At 34.5% G+C, this 17,230-nt stretch overlaps 1 protein-coding gene across 3 annotated transcripts in view; it reads left to right on the forward strand.

Moving 5' to 3' along the window:
* SKAP2 (src kinase associated phosphoprotein 2) overlaps window positions 1–17,230 on the forward strand; it is a 163,898-nt gene that overhangs the window by 85,487 nt on the left and 61,181 nt on the right. For all 3 annotated transcript variants that reach the window (XM_033088628.1, XM_033088629.1, XM_033088627.1), the window contains exons 5-6: window positions 10,881–10,958; window positions 12,009–12,092. In XM_033088628.1, the coding sequence (XP_032944519.1) occupies window positions 10,881–10,958; window positions 12,009–12,092 (162 nt within the window). The remainder of the gene's footprint in view (window positions 1–10,880; window positions 10,959–12,008; window positions 12,093–17,230) is intronic.

Here is a 17,230-nt window from a genome sequence, read left to right on the forward strand (position 1 = left end):
AAATGTCATCATTTGACAAATGAATGATTGTATTAATTTTTATCCATGTATGGAATTGTAATACCATATCTGATTTCTTTGGCTGGTAAGAGATCGTTGGACCAAGTGTTAAATTTCCATAATTTTCCATCCTTTGAGGAATTTATGAGTTATTTCTTTTCTCTAATTTAATGTATTTTGATATTTTTAAAAAGTACATTGGAAGTTTGGGTCTTGCGTGAGACGTGAGGCTATCCAGATGAAGGGAACTTAATTAATTGATTTAGTAATAACTATTGTCTCATTGTTAGGAAGATCAATATAACATTCAATATGTAAAATAAATTTTTTCAGTGAGAAAATACGTCATGATCTATTCACACATTATTTAATTACAATCTGATTTTGTAGAAAAACATGTAATGGAATATCTTATCATAAGAGCTTACCATACCTGGATCAATTTTGAATAAGTTGTGTTATCTCATTTATTCCTATGGATGTTGAGTGGAATGTATACCTTTTGGATTTTAAGTCTTTTCCATGTTTTTAAGAGATCATTGTGTATTTCAAATATGCACGAGCAAACGACAGAGTCAGAGTTCAGACAGTCTTATTGCCTTAAACTCCCATGAGGTAACTGCCAGCATCTTACATTGCATTGCGAGACTGCAACCGACCTGCCTTTGGTGTGATGTTCACCTGTGGCTGAATAGCACCGTTTGTTTACATGAAGTTGCATCATTTGTTTCATGTTGCTAGCAAACATTTTATTCCATGTAATGTTCTATGAATTTTTTTCAAAGTTTTTGTTTTGACATTTTTAATTTTAATAATAATAAAGAAAACTTTAGTGGTGAAATTGTTCTGGTAATGACAACTCTTAACTGGGAGAAAAGGAGACCATGAATGATTGGGCTGTGTCAGCTCTGTGAACCCAGTGCTGGGATTGTCCACACAGTAAGTGAATTACTGGATTGCCTTATGGTGTCCAAGTCATAGTAAATAATCAGTTTCTGTATTTGGCAATTGATTTTTTATATCATGGATACTCATTTTTGAAAAACATGCTAAAATCACATGGCTAAAAATGGGCACATTTTATACTCTACATTCAGTCCCAATTTCTGTTTTTTTTTTCTTTTTATTGTATTTCTTACTTTATGTTGGTGGTTATAAAGTTTAGAACTGAATTGGAGGGTTATTAATTGTGAAAGTAGAAGAATTAGAAGGATGACTGCTTTGTTCTTAACTTGTCATACTCCTTTCTTGCTATTTTGTCTTTCACTGTGTTTTTCCTCATCAGTTTCTTCTTCCTATACTCTTCATCAGTGGGGGACCACACTAGTTATGGTGAAAGATGGATTAAGTTTTTCTAAAATTATTTTAATGACTCAAAAGTTAGATACTCTGTAAATAAAATCATCATCCTTATTATCATTTATATGTCTGATATTTCCCTTCTCTTTTCATTGTTGTGCTGATTTGAGAACTGTATTTTATCTACTTACTGACCTTCTTTTGATTTTGTATTAAACGTTATCTTAGAGCATATTTTATAAACCCTATAAGCAAGTGTTAAATGAGGTTTTAAAAATATACTGTTACCATAGGCAGAAAGAACAGGGCCGCAGGGAGAGAGGGGAGAGGAATGGAAAAAGGAAGTGTGGGAAAAGAAGGAGGAGATGAGACCATTCTTAAGAAAAGGTGTAGCTACAGTTAATTGTAGTAGATTCTAATACTGTTAGCATTATAGGCAGGGAAAAATCTCCACCCCCTATGTCACCATGATAGTTCCAACAAGGACCAAGTAAGAACAAGGGAATCCTACCTCCCCGTGGGAAGAAGTGGTCAGCGAGGACCCACCCTGGGAATTCCTGTGATGCCACCCCTAAATCTTGAATATTTCGTGGCCTCATTTGAATAAAATCTAAGCTGCTTTGGTCTTCAGTGCAGTTGCTCTTCTTCTACGCCTGCCCACTCACACCATCATGAGCGTGTACTGTACTACTTCCTTTCTTTTAATACATCCACTGCTTGCTCGACTTTGTGTTGCTTATTCGGTACGCCCCTCAATTCCTTCCTGTTTATCGTTTGTCAGGAACCCCCGTTTTTCGGTAACAATACTGTTCAGAGCAATGTAGATAGTTTACTTAAGAACTGTATGTCTACATTTTAAATAAGTACGCTTGGTGATTTGACGTACATTCAAGTTTGAGAATCACTCTTAGGATCCCTTGCTCAAAGTCTAGTGAAAAACACAAACTTATGACCACATTATTTTAGCCTAAGACCGTAGGTACCATATGAATGTCGCTCTCCCTGGCCGGTCTCACACATGGCTGTTAGCAGTCATTCCCCTCTGAAGCTAAGGTTCAGAAAGAGGAGTAAGCACGTGGTATATACTTTTATTTTCAGGTACTGGGGAAAAAGCTATGCACTAACTGTTCCAATATTGAAGTTTGAATATGTATTTTCTAGTAATTTACTCAGTTACGTGGGTAACAATACTTTCTAATACTTTCAGTTACGCAGGTGTACATATTATTACCAGTTCATACTGAGGAATAGATGAGGGCATTTTATCATCCTCACTGACGTGTTCTTTGGATGTTGTTTATGTGAAGTAGGTATATGTTTAAACTTTTTGCAAGCTAGAATTATTCTGGCACTCAGTTTGAACTTTATGGGCAGTTGATTTGTTTTTGTGTTAAGGCAATCTTCGTCCAGGCATATGTCTCTGCAAAGCTATTAAACTTTATGAACGTATATGTAAATTTATAAATAAGAGCATGTCATTACCCGTGTCTAGGGTGCTTGATAAGGGACACGGCTGTTAAGCAGTAACATAAAAGAGCTGTGTTAGTTTCTTGCAGAGGTCCATCTTCTGCTTGGGATTTACCAACAGTTTGATGAAGGCAAATAGCGCTTGGGAAGGATTGTCTGGAAAACGTGCAGGGTGTCTATTCCTATAGAGACTCTATCATCTTATCCTTGAGCTTACTAGTGCTGTTTGGGAGCTATGGATAGTACTTGGCTACCTGGTTTTTGTACTCCGTAGACTTGCTTTTACTGAATTTTGCTTTGGCATTATGCTGTTGGCTCGATATGAGTGATGTTATACAAAACAGCCCTAACAACTTTTATTTTACTTACTGTAAAAATGTTATTGTGGATATTTAGAACACATGGGAGACATTTTTTTTCTCATTTCAGTACCAGGAACTGCAAACAATTGTTGTATGTTCCTCCCTGAGCAATCATCTGTACTTATCTTATGGGCTATGAATCACATAATTTATTATTTTTTGCTTCATGTTGGTTGTTATACAGCTTATAAGTGAGTTTTTGGCCCACTCCTACTAAGTGTAAATGACTTTGTAGTTTCAATGTGTTTTGTGTTCTGCTCTGAATCCTAGTTTTGCCTTTTTTTCACTTGTTTTACATTTTATTTATTTTTTTGTAGTTTACTTTTTGAAATGTAAAAGCATGCCATTTATATACAAGTTGCAAGAATAATACAAAGAATTCCCATCATACCCTTCACTCAGATTTCGTTAACATTAATATTTCTCTACACAGGTATTTGTTTTCTCTCCGTCTGTATACACACACTTTTCTCCTATTTGCTTTTACTTTCCTTACCAAATGTATCTGTACAAATGTCCGTGAAATGCCTTTTTGGGGTCATAAGCAGTGTATTACTAAATTAACAACAATAATAGATAAGAATGTATTAATTTCTTACCTATATTGAAAAAAGAGACCTACAGAAAGAAGTATTTCAGATGGAAGAAAGATAAATTGTGTGTGTGTGTGCGTATGTGTGTGTGTGAGAGAGAGAGAGAGAGAGAGAGAGAGAGAGAGAGAACACGTGTGTCTTAAGAGGATACTTAAAACATTTTGAATGGCAGAAGAATGGAAATGCCAAGGGCTTTTTGATTTAAATAAAAATTCGGGAGCTGTCTTCTTAAACAGAAACAGGTAATAAATACTAAAGCATGAATAATGAGAATGTATTTGCTTTAGTAATCCAGCCCAATTTAGTAATCAAGTAATCAGAGTAGGTAGGACGAAAGTAGAGTCTTTATTCAGAAGTGTTTACTTTTTATTAATTTAAGTTAGTCACAAAATAATTTCATATTTGATAGTTTTCATACTATTTTCCACTTATGTTAACCACCCCTCAATAATAAGATTCTTTGAGGAGATGGGAATAGAATGACAATTGTTTATATACTTGTTCTCTTTCTTCAAGGCAAAACCAAAAACATGAACTTTGTTATACCCTACAGTCTAGAGGGCATTCTAACTCTGCATATTCCTATTTCAGATACTTCAGATATGATGTTATTAATGGCTCTAAACTTTTTGTACACAGAGTGGGAAAAATAAGTGACTAAAAATGAATTGAAAGAATAATACAAGTTAGAAAAATGTTATTCATATTCTAAAAGTAATTGTACAAATTTATAGCTTAATAGTCACAACATAAAATAGTTGCAAAAGACAAAAAATAAATATTTGCCCTGTGGCCTGTGTGAAAATAAAACTTAGTTGAATGAAAAGGCGTTAAAGGATTCATTCTAAATTACATTCATTTCTTATGTTTATGCAGTTTGCTAGAGGAATCTGCATACACAAAGAGCCTCCTTTTCATTCCATAAATATCAGTTTTCCCATTACTAATTTGTCCCATGTTTGTGTCTATGTGTTTGTAAACCAAAATGGAAGTCTTTTAAAATAAGACGATTTTAGGAAGCAAAATTGACTTCTCTAAAATCTTGTAGAAAATGAAACAAACGTTTTAGACTTTTAAATGACTAATATTTTTAAATGTATCGTTCTGTTGTTAAGAAAATACTTTTAAATAATCATAATTACTTTAATGCCATAAAGCAGTAATTCAGTGATGTTTTCTTACACAGTTTCTATAGCTGGCATTCACTTATTCCATTCACAGTAGAGCATAGTATTTCAGAGAATGGGCTTTGCTGGTCAGGTCTGGGATCCTGGCTGCACCACTCACTGTGTGTGACCTTGATTTACTACTCGTAACAGGGAGCTAATAACAGTTACGTCTTGTGGCTGTGTAGGAAGGAAATGAGATGATGACTATATCGTACTTAACTCATGGCAAAGTCTTAATAAATGTTACCTGTTACAGTTCTTATTACGTCACTGAACCACGCTGGTATTTGTTTATGTGTACTTGCTATTTATATTTGATGATGCTTTTAGTAAAATATGCTTAAAACTTATAGTCTGCCTACATTTTTTTAAGTGGCTGAAAACAACACAAATTTATTACCTTACAGTTTTGGAGGTCAGAAGTCCACTAGACTAAAATCAAGATGTCTTCCCGTAGACCTGTTGGAACTCCCACGAGGCTATTGGAATTTCCATTTCAAGAAGTAGTGTTAATAAAGGCCAACTTGAATTATCCTAATGGTTATTCAGCTTTTGCTTGGTAGCTTTCAAAGCGACTTGCCACTTTACAGAGGTGGGGAGGGGGAGACTAACAGATGGCAAACCTGTGAGTTGCAACCTCTGCTTTTTGTCCCCAGTGTCATCACATGGGCCACTATATCAGTCTTTAAAGCCTTGTCCCCAAGCCTTACCCCCCTGGGAATTCTGTGGTCCTACTAATAAGAAGTTGATCATCTTTGTGTCTAAGCATCACATGAGCCCCTTTCTTTTTTACTTTTTAAAGGAAATATCATGGTAGCCTCAGAAATTACCAGTATACTAGTTAGTATATTCATTGCTTAATCCTTTCTGAAGAGAGTAATAGTGGTGAGAAAATAAGCTCTGTGAAAGAACCATTCTAAAGTAACGTAATTAGTAATCTTTTACTTACTGTAGAGGTTATTTTCTTAAAGGTTGTTGTTGTCTCATTTGTCCATTGAATGCATAATAATTTTCTTTTTGCCACTAAAAAAACTGATAAAAATATTTGAAATCCCAAATTTTCTGTGTAAAGAGAATTATTAGAATATGAAAATATTTAATTTGTATATTTATTTTCTTTCACAGATATTCCAGGCCAAAATTCTAGCTGGAAATGAAACCTTTAAAATGACATAGGATTTTAATTTTAATATTAAGGCTACATTGGGAATATAGTATTTTTCTATTTTTACACAAAATGATAATCCATGAAGTATTGACACTTAAAAATAAACTTCAAGTCTGGTGGCCACTTCTTAATACCAGGAGGTATCACATTTTTATAATACATTAAAATGATTCCTTATAGAATTAAAGATCTAAAGGAAGTTATCAGTTGCTCTACAAAAAATATGTTGTGAAAAGTTTCCACATTTGATATCTTTGAAAGTTGAATCCATCTTGGATCTTGGCCATTTATTACTGAAAGTACAAGAAAAAATATTACTGTATTTATATTTCATGGAATCCTAGAGTTGGGATGGCCTTAGAGATGACCTAACCTAGTTTTTTGTTTGTTTTTTATTTAATGATTTGGATGAGAAACTGATACCCAGAGGGGCTTACTGACCTGCCTAAGGTCACAAATTTACAGAACTGGGGTTTCATTACAGACCTCTTTGGCCAATACGTGCATCTTGAAGTCAGTATTAATGTAAAACTAAGCTTCTAGGTCTCTGTTATATATACTGTGGAATCATTTCATTTAATATTTATATTCAAATTAAGTTTAGTTTTCTCTTCCTTGTTAGGGCATAGTCTTTCTCTTTTGTTTTGCTAGTGAATTTTTGGACTTAAAACCTTTTAGAATAATAAGGAAACAAAATGTCAGCAACTGCATCTTTGTAGCTATTATTTGTATCTATTCTCTAGAAGCTGGACAAGGGCATCTAAGTTTATGTAAAGTAAAGTGGAATTAAATTGTGAACTGAGTTCTCAGCCAGTAATAGCTCTGGGAACTGAAGATCAATGATACACTGTTTCCTAAAGCTAAGTTCCCAGTGTAGCTTCAGCCAGAAGTGTCTTGATGTCTAAGATCCTGGACATCATCTGGGAAGATACAGGACACAGAAAGCATTTCTCTATTTTCATACAAAATTATAATGCGTGAAATATTGCCACTTAAAAATAAACTTCAATTCAGATGACGACTTCTTAAGAAAAATGAACTCGAACGGAGAAGTTAATCTAGAAATAAAATAAGCACTGAGATGATCAGTGTAGGAGAGGGTCTTGCCACCTTGAAATGAGAAACTGAAATGATTAGCACTCTTAGAAAATTGAAGTCTAATATGTGTTTTAAATATAAAGCAATCATTAAGTGGGGGGATACTATTAAAAGAGTCTATCAAATTTGGGAAAGCTATAATCAGGCATTTAGTAAAGTTTATCACATGTAAATTTAGAAGAGATAAAAGGAAGCACTGTGTCCTTTTATGTGGTCAATTTATGGAACTCAGTGTCCTATCAGGTGAAAATGAAGAATTTAAAAAGATCTAGATAAACTCATGGATGTTTTAGTCATATGAATTGAGAGGAGAAAAGATATTGTTGAGGGACTTACCTTTAGCTTTTTGTAGTTCGAGGAAAACAGTCACATTATGTGGTGAGAGACAGTATTTGACTAACTAGGCCAAGATCCTGACTCAGAGTGAAAATTATTATAAGCAGAAAACAATCTTTTTTATGTATCTCCTTTCTTTTCTAATATTAGGGAAACGCAATTTTCAGTTGTGTAAAAGTAGATGGAAAAATTATACTGATTGAAATTTTAGAGTTTGTGTAGAAAACTATGTAAATGCCAAGTAATAAAGGGAAAAGCCAATAAAAGAAGACTAAATGGAAGCCAGTAAAAGATGAGACTCAGAAACCAAACAGGAATTTTGTACAAAGTCAAGACTGAACAGCCATAAAACTGTGAATATATTAAAGCAGTCAAGCTCATAATATTATAATAATTTATTAATGGTAACATAGTGAAAAAGGAGGCTTTAGATTCCTTAGAAATCTAGCATTTAAAAAATGATCATCAATGTTGCATATCACAAAATAAAAAGGATAAGGAAAAACAAGTATCTATTTTGAAAAAGTCTCTGAATCACATCCCTTGACACCTATTTATAGTCCCACAGGAAGAGCCAAATTGATAGAAAGGAAACGGAATAAAAAGTTAATTTCAGGACTCAATAGTTAGAACTTCTACAGATTGAAAAAAAAAATCTTCTCTTAAAATTGCACTTTGAAATTGATGCCTCACTTTATGTGTTAGAAAAATAAATACATATATAGGGGTGTAAGACTGGGATATAGTTTGAGTGTGTGTGTGTGTGTGTGTGTGTGCATAAGGAGATATGTCAATGTGGGAGAAGGCCCAGGAATAGTCCACTGAGACACCCAGTGCTAGACAAAATTGTGAATTCAAGTTTGTTTATTTAGATTATTTTGAGAAAAGAGGCACAAAAGAGAAAGGATGTTTGGATCTTTCTTTCCTCTAAACTCCAACTCTTTCTTCCCCCAACTCTTAACCCTCACTCCCTCTCCTACTCAAGGGATTTCCATGCTGTGCTAGGCCTTTTCTTCCCAGGAATAGCATTCTATGACCTTGACAATTTTTCCACCTTTCTCTATCTTATGTACAGTAATGTAGCTGTTAACCTTGCTAATGCCAAGACTGGTTTTATACCCAACCAACCTAACATCTGAAACATGCCTTAATACTTCCTGCCAAAGAAAGTTCATTTTGAAATAATTTTTAATAGTTAAAATTTTTCCATCGATAAAACTTACTTCTTAAATATATTATTAGTGTTTAGGCATCCTAGTATTTTTTTTATACCAGATTCAAGGAAGAAAAGTTAAAACAATAAAATTGCTAAGATTGGGTAATACCTTAGTTTGTAGGTAATTTGTTTTTTATTTTCATACTTTGGAGCTCTTCTCCATTTTTTTGATTTTAGAATCTATTCCTTTAGCTTGCTGGTAGACTATGTCCACTCTATACACAGTTTGTTTTTAAGGCAAAAGTTTCAAGACACATTCTAGAACTCTTGAGTTATCTTTTAAAAACAGAGGACTTGTGAATAAAATACCAACCTAAGAAAATTTGGATTCCACTACTGCCTTTTCCCCACTGACTTGCTAGGAATATAGTAGGCACTTGATACTTGTTTATTTGAATTCACTGTGACCTTGTTGCCATTTTTGCATGTTTCAGATTCCCAAATTGCAAGTTAGAGGAAGACCCATTCCTTGTCTGTTCTTGGAGGGTGTTAATTTTAATATCTAATATTTTGAGCTGCTTTCGAAAATTAAGGCTATTATATAAGCAATACATGCTCATTTTATAAAGAGGAAACTAGTCTATGTCAATATATATGCGTATTTATTTCCTCAGGGTACCGAAAGCTTGTGGCCACTTAAGCCCATATAGTAATAGTCTGCAGCAGAAACAGGATGCCCTAGAGTATAGGTTAATTTTTTCTCTCTCCTTAGTTAGAATGTAATTCTCCATCAACCACTTTCACCTAATGAACAGGAAATCTTTGCACTGCTTTTAAAATAACTACAATGCTTAACTTGCACCGTTACCAAATCATGCTTTTCCTTCCCCATCTTTCTGATTAAAATTCTCTAAGCAACATTAAATAGTCTTATATTTACACTGGCATCCATTTATTTAAATTAATAATTGCAGTTATGCTAACATATAATAATAATATTCAACTATAACAATTAAAAGCTAACATTTACTGAATGCCTACTATGTGCCAAAGGATTAAGACTCAGTACGAAATTTATTTTGGGGACAAAGGTGTGAATTTTGATAGTGAAACAGAGCTGAGAATGTAATTGTGAATTAGTCAGACTGTTGTGTAAGTAGCTGTGTTGTATAGTTTCCCATGGTGAGATAATTTAATTGTGGTGCTTGGCAAATGTTTGGTTGCTCTTTTTTAGTTGCGTGTCAGATAGGTTGCTATTAGTCTTTCCTTTCCTTCCATGTGTCATGATAACTGCATTTGTATAGTCTTAATTCTTTGGATCAATGTGAATCTTCTTCAATGATGACATACTATTGATCATTGAGGTATAGTGGTATAAGGTCTAAACAACATGAAAATTTGTGTTGTTTTTAAAGAGAAATTACTACTTTTTATATCTTGTTACAAATTTTCAATTTCTACCATCAAATAGTATTAGGTGTTTATATGTTTACGATGCTGTACAAATCAAATGGTTCTTGTAAGGGCATAAAATCTTAAGTATCAAAAGGGATTACTATTAATAAACTTTGGTCTTTTAAAAATTTATATGTGTATTAAACAAATCCTAGATATTGGACAAATAGCAAAAACGGTTTAAAAAATGAATTTCTCTGTGAGTACAACTAGGAAGAGAGAATATTTGCTATGGATTCAGAGAAACGCATTTTAGCATTTGTTTTAGGGGAAAAATTTGTTTTTGAGGAAAAATCATTTTATGTTTTTGTTATGTAGGAATAGGGACATATAGGTAAGAGTTGATATGCAACAAAATTCTTGAAGAGTTTATCCAACATAAATATAGAGATGCTTGTATGATTTACTTGAAATTCCTGACTCCTCTTTCAGGGATTTATTTCATTTATCTACAATAGTTTCCTAGTCCTTTCCCTACACTGTAGATTGAAAAGTATTGCCCTTTAGAGATCATTCAGTTACATTATTTTACTATATTTTTGGGAGCATAATATATGAAGATACGGGAATACAGAACATTTTTTTTTTTTTTGCTCTTGAGATTTATAGCAGGAGAGGAACTAGTCTATGGAATGGATCTGAAACAAAGCTAATGGACTTGGATTTAATTAATTTGGGTAATTAAAAGTACACTGAATCTAATGAAATCTGGTACTTGATTTTTCTAAAATGGATTACTCACTTTTTTTTTTTTTTTCCTTCCTCTGTTTCCCACAGGAAACCAGTTTCCTCCAATTGCAGCACAGGACCTGCCTTCCGTTTTAAAGGCTGGCTATCTTGAAAAACGCAGAAAAGGTAAACTGTAAGATTCTAATGAAAAAAATCTAAAAATGGTTTTATCCTTAGATAAAATATGCTTACCATATACATGTGGAGCCAGTATTCTCTTTCGGTGACGGAAGAGTTTTAAGACTCTTGAGAAAATCTGGATGACATTATCTGAACCACAAAATACAGCTTTTAGCTCTAAATAACTTTCAGTAACAAAACATTGGGTCAGGTTTTTAGCTGTCAATCTCGGTTATTTGTAAATGATTCAGGAACTATTTCCTGCCTCTTAGAGGAAGGCTGCAGGCCATGACTGTATTCTCAAGGATGAGACTTCTCACCAGTTTCCGACTCAGCTGAGCAGCAGGTTATATACAAGACACACACAGTGTCTGCTGTGGTTCAGATCTAGCCTGGCATATTGTCTGCCATTTTCTATTATTCGTTCAGTGTTCCTCTTCATTGGCTATGATAATTGGGAGTTGACCATATGGTCCCACTCTTTCAACACCAATATATAATGGAAATGAAATATGGAGGTGGTGTTATGATACAGGAAATGAAAAACAGAAAGTCTCTTCATTACCATTCTGCTTATCTCTCTGGTGGTCACTTTGGGCCATTCTATTTATATTCCATTCGCTTTTCTTAGCTTTCTTAGCTGAGTTTAAAAGCTGAAAGAGATAATAGAAATAATCTAGGTCAACTCCTCCCCCTCCCTTTTCTAACAGATGAGAAAAAGAGGCCCAGATGAATCAGTTATCTCAAGGCTTTATGGTCAAATGCCTTTTTGATGGCCTCTGTCAGGAGAGTTTGTTAGCTAGCATGGCTAGCTAACATGCTGTTGATCCCATAAATGTAACAGCTCCTCCTCTGCTTCACTTTATTCCTTTAGGCTTTGTTCTTTGTTTATCTCTAGGAAAAGAAGATACAAATTAGCCCTAGAATTTGAGAGCTAAAAAAGAAGCTGAGAAATCATATTAACTAACTTTTCCTTTTACGATAAGGAAATGGTGTGTTGTGTTTACGTATGTAATGGGTATTATCTAAACTGTTCCTTTTCCGCCTTTGTTGTAGATCACAGCTTTCTGGGATTTGAATGGCAAAAACGATGGTGTGCTCTCAGTAAAACGGTATTCTACTACTATGGAAGTGATAAAGGTATTACTGGTTTTAGTACTGCTATTGCATGAGTGCTTGGCGGGCCATTTTAACCCTCTTCCCGTTTTGGTACAAAGTAAATTGAAGACAGATGAAGAAAAAATAACTGAGAACTTTAATAGATATGGTCTAAGACTACTTTATAATTCTATTTCATTATTTGACAAATGCTCCAAATTCCAGAATGCCCCAAAAGTTAACCTGATTATGTTTTATTGAATTAAAAAAGAGAGTAAAATAACTTTCATCGGTGTGGCCTTTCAACCTTAGGGAATATTTATCATCCACGCTATCGTTGTATGGAAAAGTTAAGACCATTAGGATTGTGAGAGTTTTAAAGGGAGGAAAAAATACTTTTTTTCCTTCAAATATTTGAAAAGAAAAATTTAGATAAAATGAAATATGTGGAGTACTTTTCTCAGCTTGTATTACAGATTTAAATAATAGCATATCTATACAGAAGTTACTGTTTGAAGCACCTCAGCTGCCTAAGCACTTTAGCTATATTAACTTGTCTAAATACAGCTCTGTGTGGTAAGTACTATTATTACTAGCCCTATTTATGTTGCTGTTTGGAAAGCTGAAAACAGAGAGGTTAAGTAACTTGTTGGAAGTCACAGAGCTGGTAAATGGCAGATGTGGGATTTGAACCTAGGCATAATGGTTAGAATCCATATTCTTAACCACTGTGGTCACTATATTAATTTAGAAACTACAAGATACATTTTGTAATTTCATTTGTTAGTGAATAAGTCTCTTAGTCATAATTCCCCTAATTTTAAGATTTTTATTTGAACAAAGAAAGCCATAAAATATTGAAATACAAAGGCTATAAACTTTTTTAGTTTTGCTTTTTTCTAGAAAAAGAAGATCAGAAATTGAATATTATAAAGTAAGGGTCATATAAAAATAGCTAACATTCATTTCCAGAAAGGACACTTGAGAAAAAGGATAAATATCAATGAAAAGGATAAATATCAATGAATATGACTTTCCCATGGAATTCTTATCAGTGTTGTTTGGAAATTTATGTTTCACTTGACATTATTTGCAGATTTTAGGGTTTTTTTTTCCTTATTATAAAACTGGGCAGATATGCATGTATTTCAGAAAAATTTGAAGTGCATATATTATGCTAGAAGTTGATCTCACCTTTTGGCTGATGGGATTACCAAATTAAGAATTAGTTTAGTGGGTAGTTTGCATTCTATCACCAGTTTACAATATGTTCAAGTGTAATAATGGCATCAGTGAGGTGTAAACTATAAACAGCTGTCAACAGGCAGCCTTCTTCTTCTGCTAAGGGTAAGTAGGTGATTTGGTCAGAAACTTTAGAGTCCAAGTTCAGTTATGATTATCATAAGTCATAAACATGTGTTACTATTATAGAAATATCATTTTGTACAGCATTGTGACTTGAGATCAAAATCTTACTTTTCTACAAAGAAATACCCTCTATTTCATAAGACCAGGGGAGGGAGGTTTCAGATTCTTGTGCCTTTGGTTCAGTTAGGCTCTCATTTCTAACTTCTTTAAGAATCAGTGAATACTAAATGTCTTTTTCTTCCGCCCTCAGTCTTAACTCGTATATACCAACTGTTAGGTCAAAGACTAGTAAGTTTTCCCAAACCCTAGGGACTGTTCAATAAATAAATTCTAGGGGCTTTTTTGAAGGGGTATTAGTTAAATTTCCATTTCTGGTCTTATTTGGTGAGACCTGTTGGTAATAACATTCTTTGTAATTTGTATTTTAACTACTTTGTGATCCATTTAGCCACCTCTACCACCACTGCTTTTTAATAATCACTACTTTAGCATTCCTTTTCTATGTGGATATTTGAAGATCTGGTTTATATTTACTTAAACTCTTCCCTATCTGCTCTGAAGCCTTCTGTTTCCATGGAGATTTCAGATCTGTTTCTAGTGGTTCTTTTCTCTGTGGCTGCTTCCTTTGGAATTCTTGGCCAGTTCTCCTTTTAGGGACTTGGGGGCAGAGGGGCGACGGAATCTATCTTAAGACAGTTTTAATTGCTTGTTTGGCACGATCTGAACTTCCTTCCTTTGTATCTTTTTCTTTCCAGGAAAATGTGTCACATGAACTTTTTATTTTCTTTTGTGAAATCTGATAGCTGGTTTTTATAGTCTTGTTTACTGTATGTGTGAACCATTTACCTAAACTTTGGAAAGAGCTATTTAGATATATGAGAACTATAATCCTCCAACTAAGTAGGATTTAGATAAATGGATTATAGAGGCACAGAAGGAGTTGATACCACTTACTAGGTTAAACTGTACTTTGTTACTGTTTGACAGATACATAGTTCATATTTTCTAACATACTGTGTGTGCCAAAAATCATTTTGACCCATCAAGATTGTAATGGCTTAGAAAGAGTAGTTCCAGCCTCTCGGGTAAATAATGCCTTACCTTTGTACCCATAAATATTGGCTGTATTTATTATTCATGGCCATTTGGGGCCCTTAAATAATATATATGATATATATATATATATGATATATATATCATATATATATATATCATATATATATGGAGAGAGAGAGAGTACATATTTTATCACTTCATGAAATTGTGTCCATCCTTTCATTCTTTGATTGTTCAAATTTCATTCATCAACCTTCTTTTGTCCTAGATGCTCAGACTGCCATCAAGGTAGTTATTTATTTATTTATTTGATGAACATCTATTGGACACTTGATGGATACTGGCACTGGGGGATCCAAAGATAATCCTGCCTTAGAAGTACTCACAGTTTAAGTGGAGAAAAGAGAGGAAGTTGTGGGAATGGAGGTAGGGGCTGCGTGGGTAAACTGATCATTTCAATCAGGTATAATGAGTGATTTAAATAAAATATCTTTGAATAACATAGGAGGGATGACTAACTGCCCAGGGGAGTTAGGGAATACTTTCTAGGAGAGACCCTTCATTGGGCCTTAAAGAAGGAGTAAGAGTTTGTGGGATGAAGAAGGGTAAAATGGGCATTCCAGGCAGGGGGACAGCCGAGATTCTGTTACAAAGGCCTTGGATAAGACCCAAGTTGGAATCAAGGCAGAGCATAGAGTGAGTGAAGGAGGGGGCACATCAGGCTAAAGGAGTGGGTTAGGATCCCATGAAGCCTAGGGCTCCGCGACCAGGTTTAGTTTTTAGGAAGTCATTGTGGTAGTATCCTGGAAGATGGATTGGAATGGATAGAGGCTGGGCCAGCCGGATCATTTTGGAGGACACTGAGCTAGTCCAGGCAGGAGAGGTGATCACGGGTTGCTGAGAGGCAGATTGAGGAGAGGTGCAGACCTTTCTAGCTCCAAAGCCACGCTCCTTGCACAACTGTGTTGTTTGCAGCCCTTCCAACGGGCCTGTAAATGATAGCCCCTTTAGGAACCTGTTCTAAACTCGTGTTTTATTTTGCTGTTTTCCTTTTTCTGTTTACCCTCCATGTGATCTTAAATCAACATTATGAACCTTACTTATCTATTCCCATTTCTAAGGGGGGAGTGTTTAGTTTGTAGTATTTTTGCTTTCCTCTTATGGGGTTTGCTGCCCCTATCCTCACTCCCCAATTAAAGAAAATGCTAACGCCATCCAGTATGTGGCAGCTGCAAGTAGCCTTGGTCCTACCAAGTGATTCTAAGTGTAGATCAAAAGGTATTTATTACATCAGGTGGTTATAATTTTTTCACTGTGATTTCTTTTCAATATATAATAAAAGTCATTAGAAAATTGGACTTAATATGGATAATTTAAAATAACGAAACTTTCAGGTAGGCAGGGAAGTAAAATTTTTCATTGAAATTGACCTTTCTGCTCTCTCACTTCCCCCAGAACTTCACCATTGATAGGAAAAATAGGACATATCTGTTCAGTGTGGATGAAAATTATAGTGTCTTTTGATGTTGAAATAGCATCATAGTTTTCATATTTAAAAAACATTGTTAAAGTGACAGAGTGTACAATTGAAGGTTTTGTTGTTTTATAACAACTTTAGTAACATCTATAAAAGCTTTCCTTTTTTCTTGATTCATTTGATGGAGGTGAATTCCTGGGTCAAGGGATCAGCATTTTATAATTATATCATGAGCATACACATAAAATGTGTAAATAAACTCTGATATTTAAAAAAATTTATATTATAATTTTGTTTGTGTAAATAAAGATAATACCTTTGTTATCCCTTAAGAAATAGAAATACTTAATTCTACTTTTTAACAGGATTATTGCAATTTTATAGACTTTTGGGCCTTTGATATACAAATAACATTTATTACAATAAGTGTTAAATACGAGGTCTTTATTTTCTGCCTTTATAGTTAAGAGACCTTGTAAGCGTACAGAGGAGTTAAAATGTACATCTGATATGTAGAAGGATTCCATCAACATGCAGAAACCAGGTACAAGCTAAGTCTTATGAGGAGTCTGATGATGATGAATCATGTTGGTTTGCAATAAAACAGGACACAGTTTGATTTAAATTTAAAATATACTGACATCTATCTATAGATTGAAGACAGAGATCGAAGGTAGATCTGTTTTAAATCAAATTGTACACTGCTATTTCTATATGTATAGCTATTAGTATAGAGATGTTGCTGTGTCTTATCTGTGTCTGTATACATGGATAGATACAGCAACACCTATATCAGAAGATTTTCTTTGAACATCTGTGTGCCAGGTATTATTACTACAAAGCAGTAGAATACATTGGGTCAGGGGAATGGGCACAGAGGACCCATAAAACAGTGTGCGATGTAGAAGCCGGCTGCCTGGGCAGTAGGTAAGTGAGGGCTGTATGCCAGGAAGGGGCGAGGTCAAGCTGGTACCTGTCAAGAGTTTAGGCTTTCCTGTCTAAGGGACAGGTGGTGTGTCTGAGCATTGAAGGTCAGTAGATGGCATGACAAACTCCGATTGGACGTTGGAGAAATCACGTGGACAGCTGTCAGGAGCAGGTGAGACCGCTGGCAAGATGTGTTCTGAAGTTGAGAGTGACTGACAAGTTCAGAGAGTTTGTTTACCGTCTTAGGTGCGTGAAAGAGCTGCAGGTTATCGGAGATGTTTGTCGTCACTCTCATGTTCCATGAGGAGCAGCGGTGTCCTTTATTTAATTATTGTAGGAGGCTCTAAGAGGA

This window comes from Rhinolophus ferrumequinum, chromosome 20 (genome assembly GCF_004115265.2).
Source record: "Rhinolophus ferrumequinum isolate MPI-CBG mRhiFer1 chromosome 20, mRhiFer1_v1.p, whole genome shotgun sequence".
NCBI lineage: Eukaryota > Metazoa > Chordata > Mammalia > Chiroptera > Rhinolophidae > Rhinolophus > Rhinolophus ferrumequinum.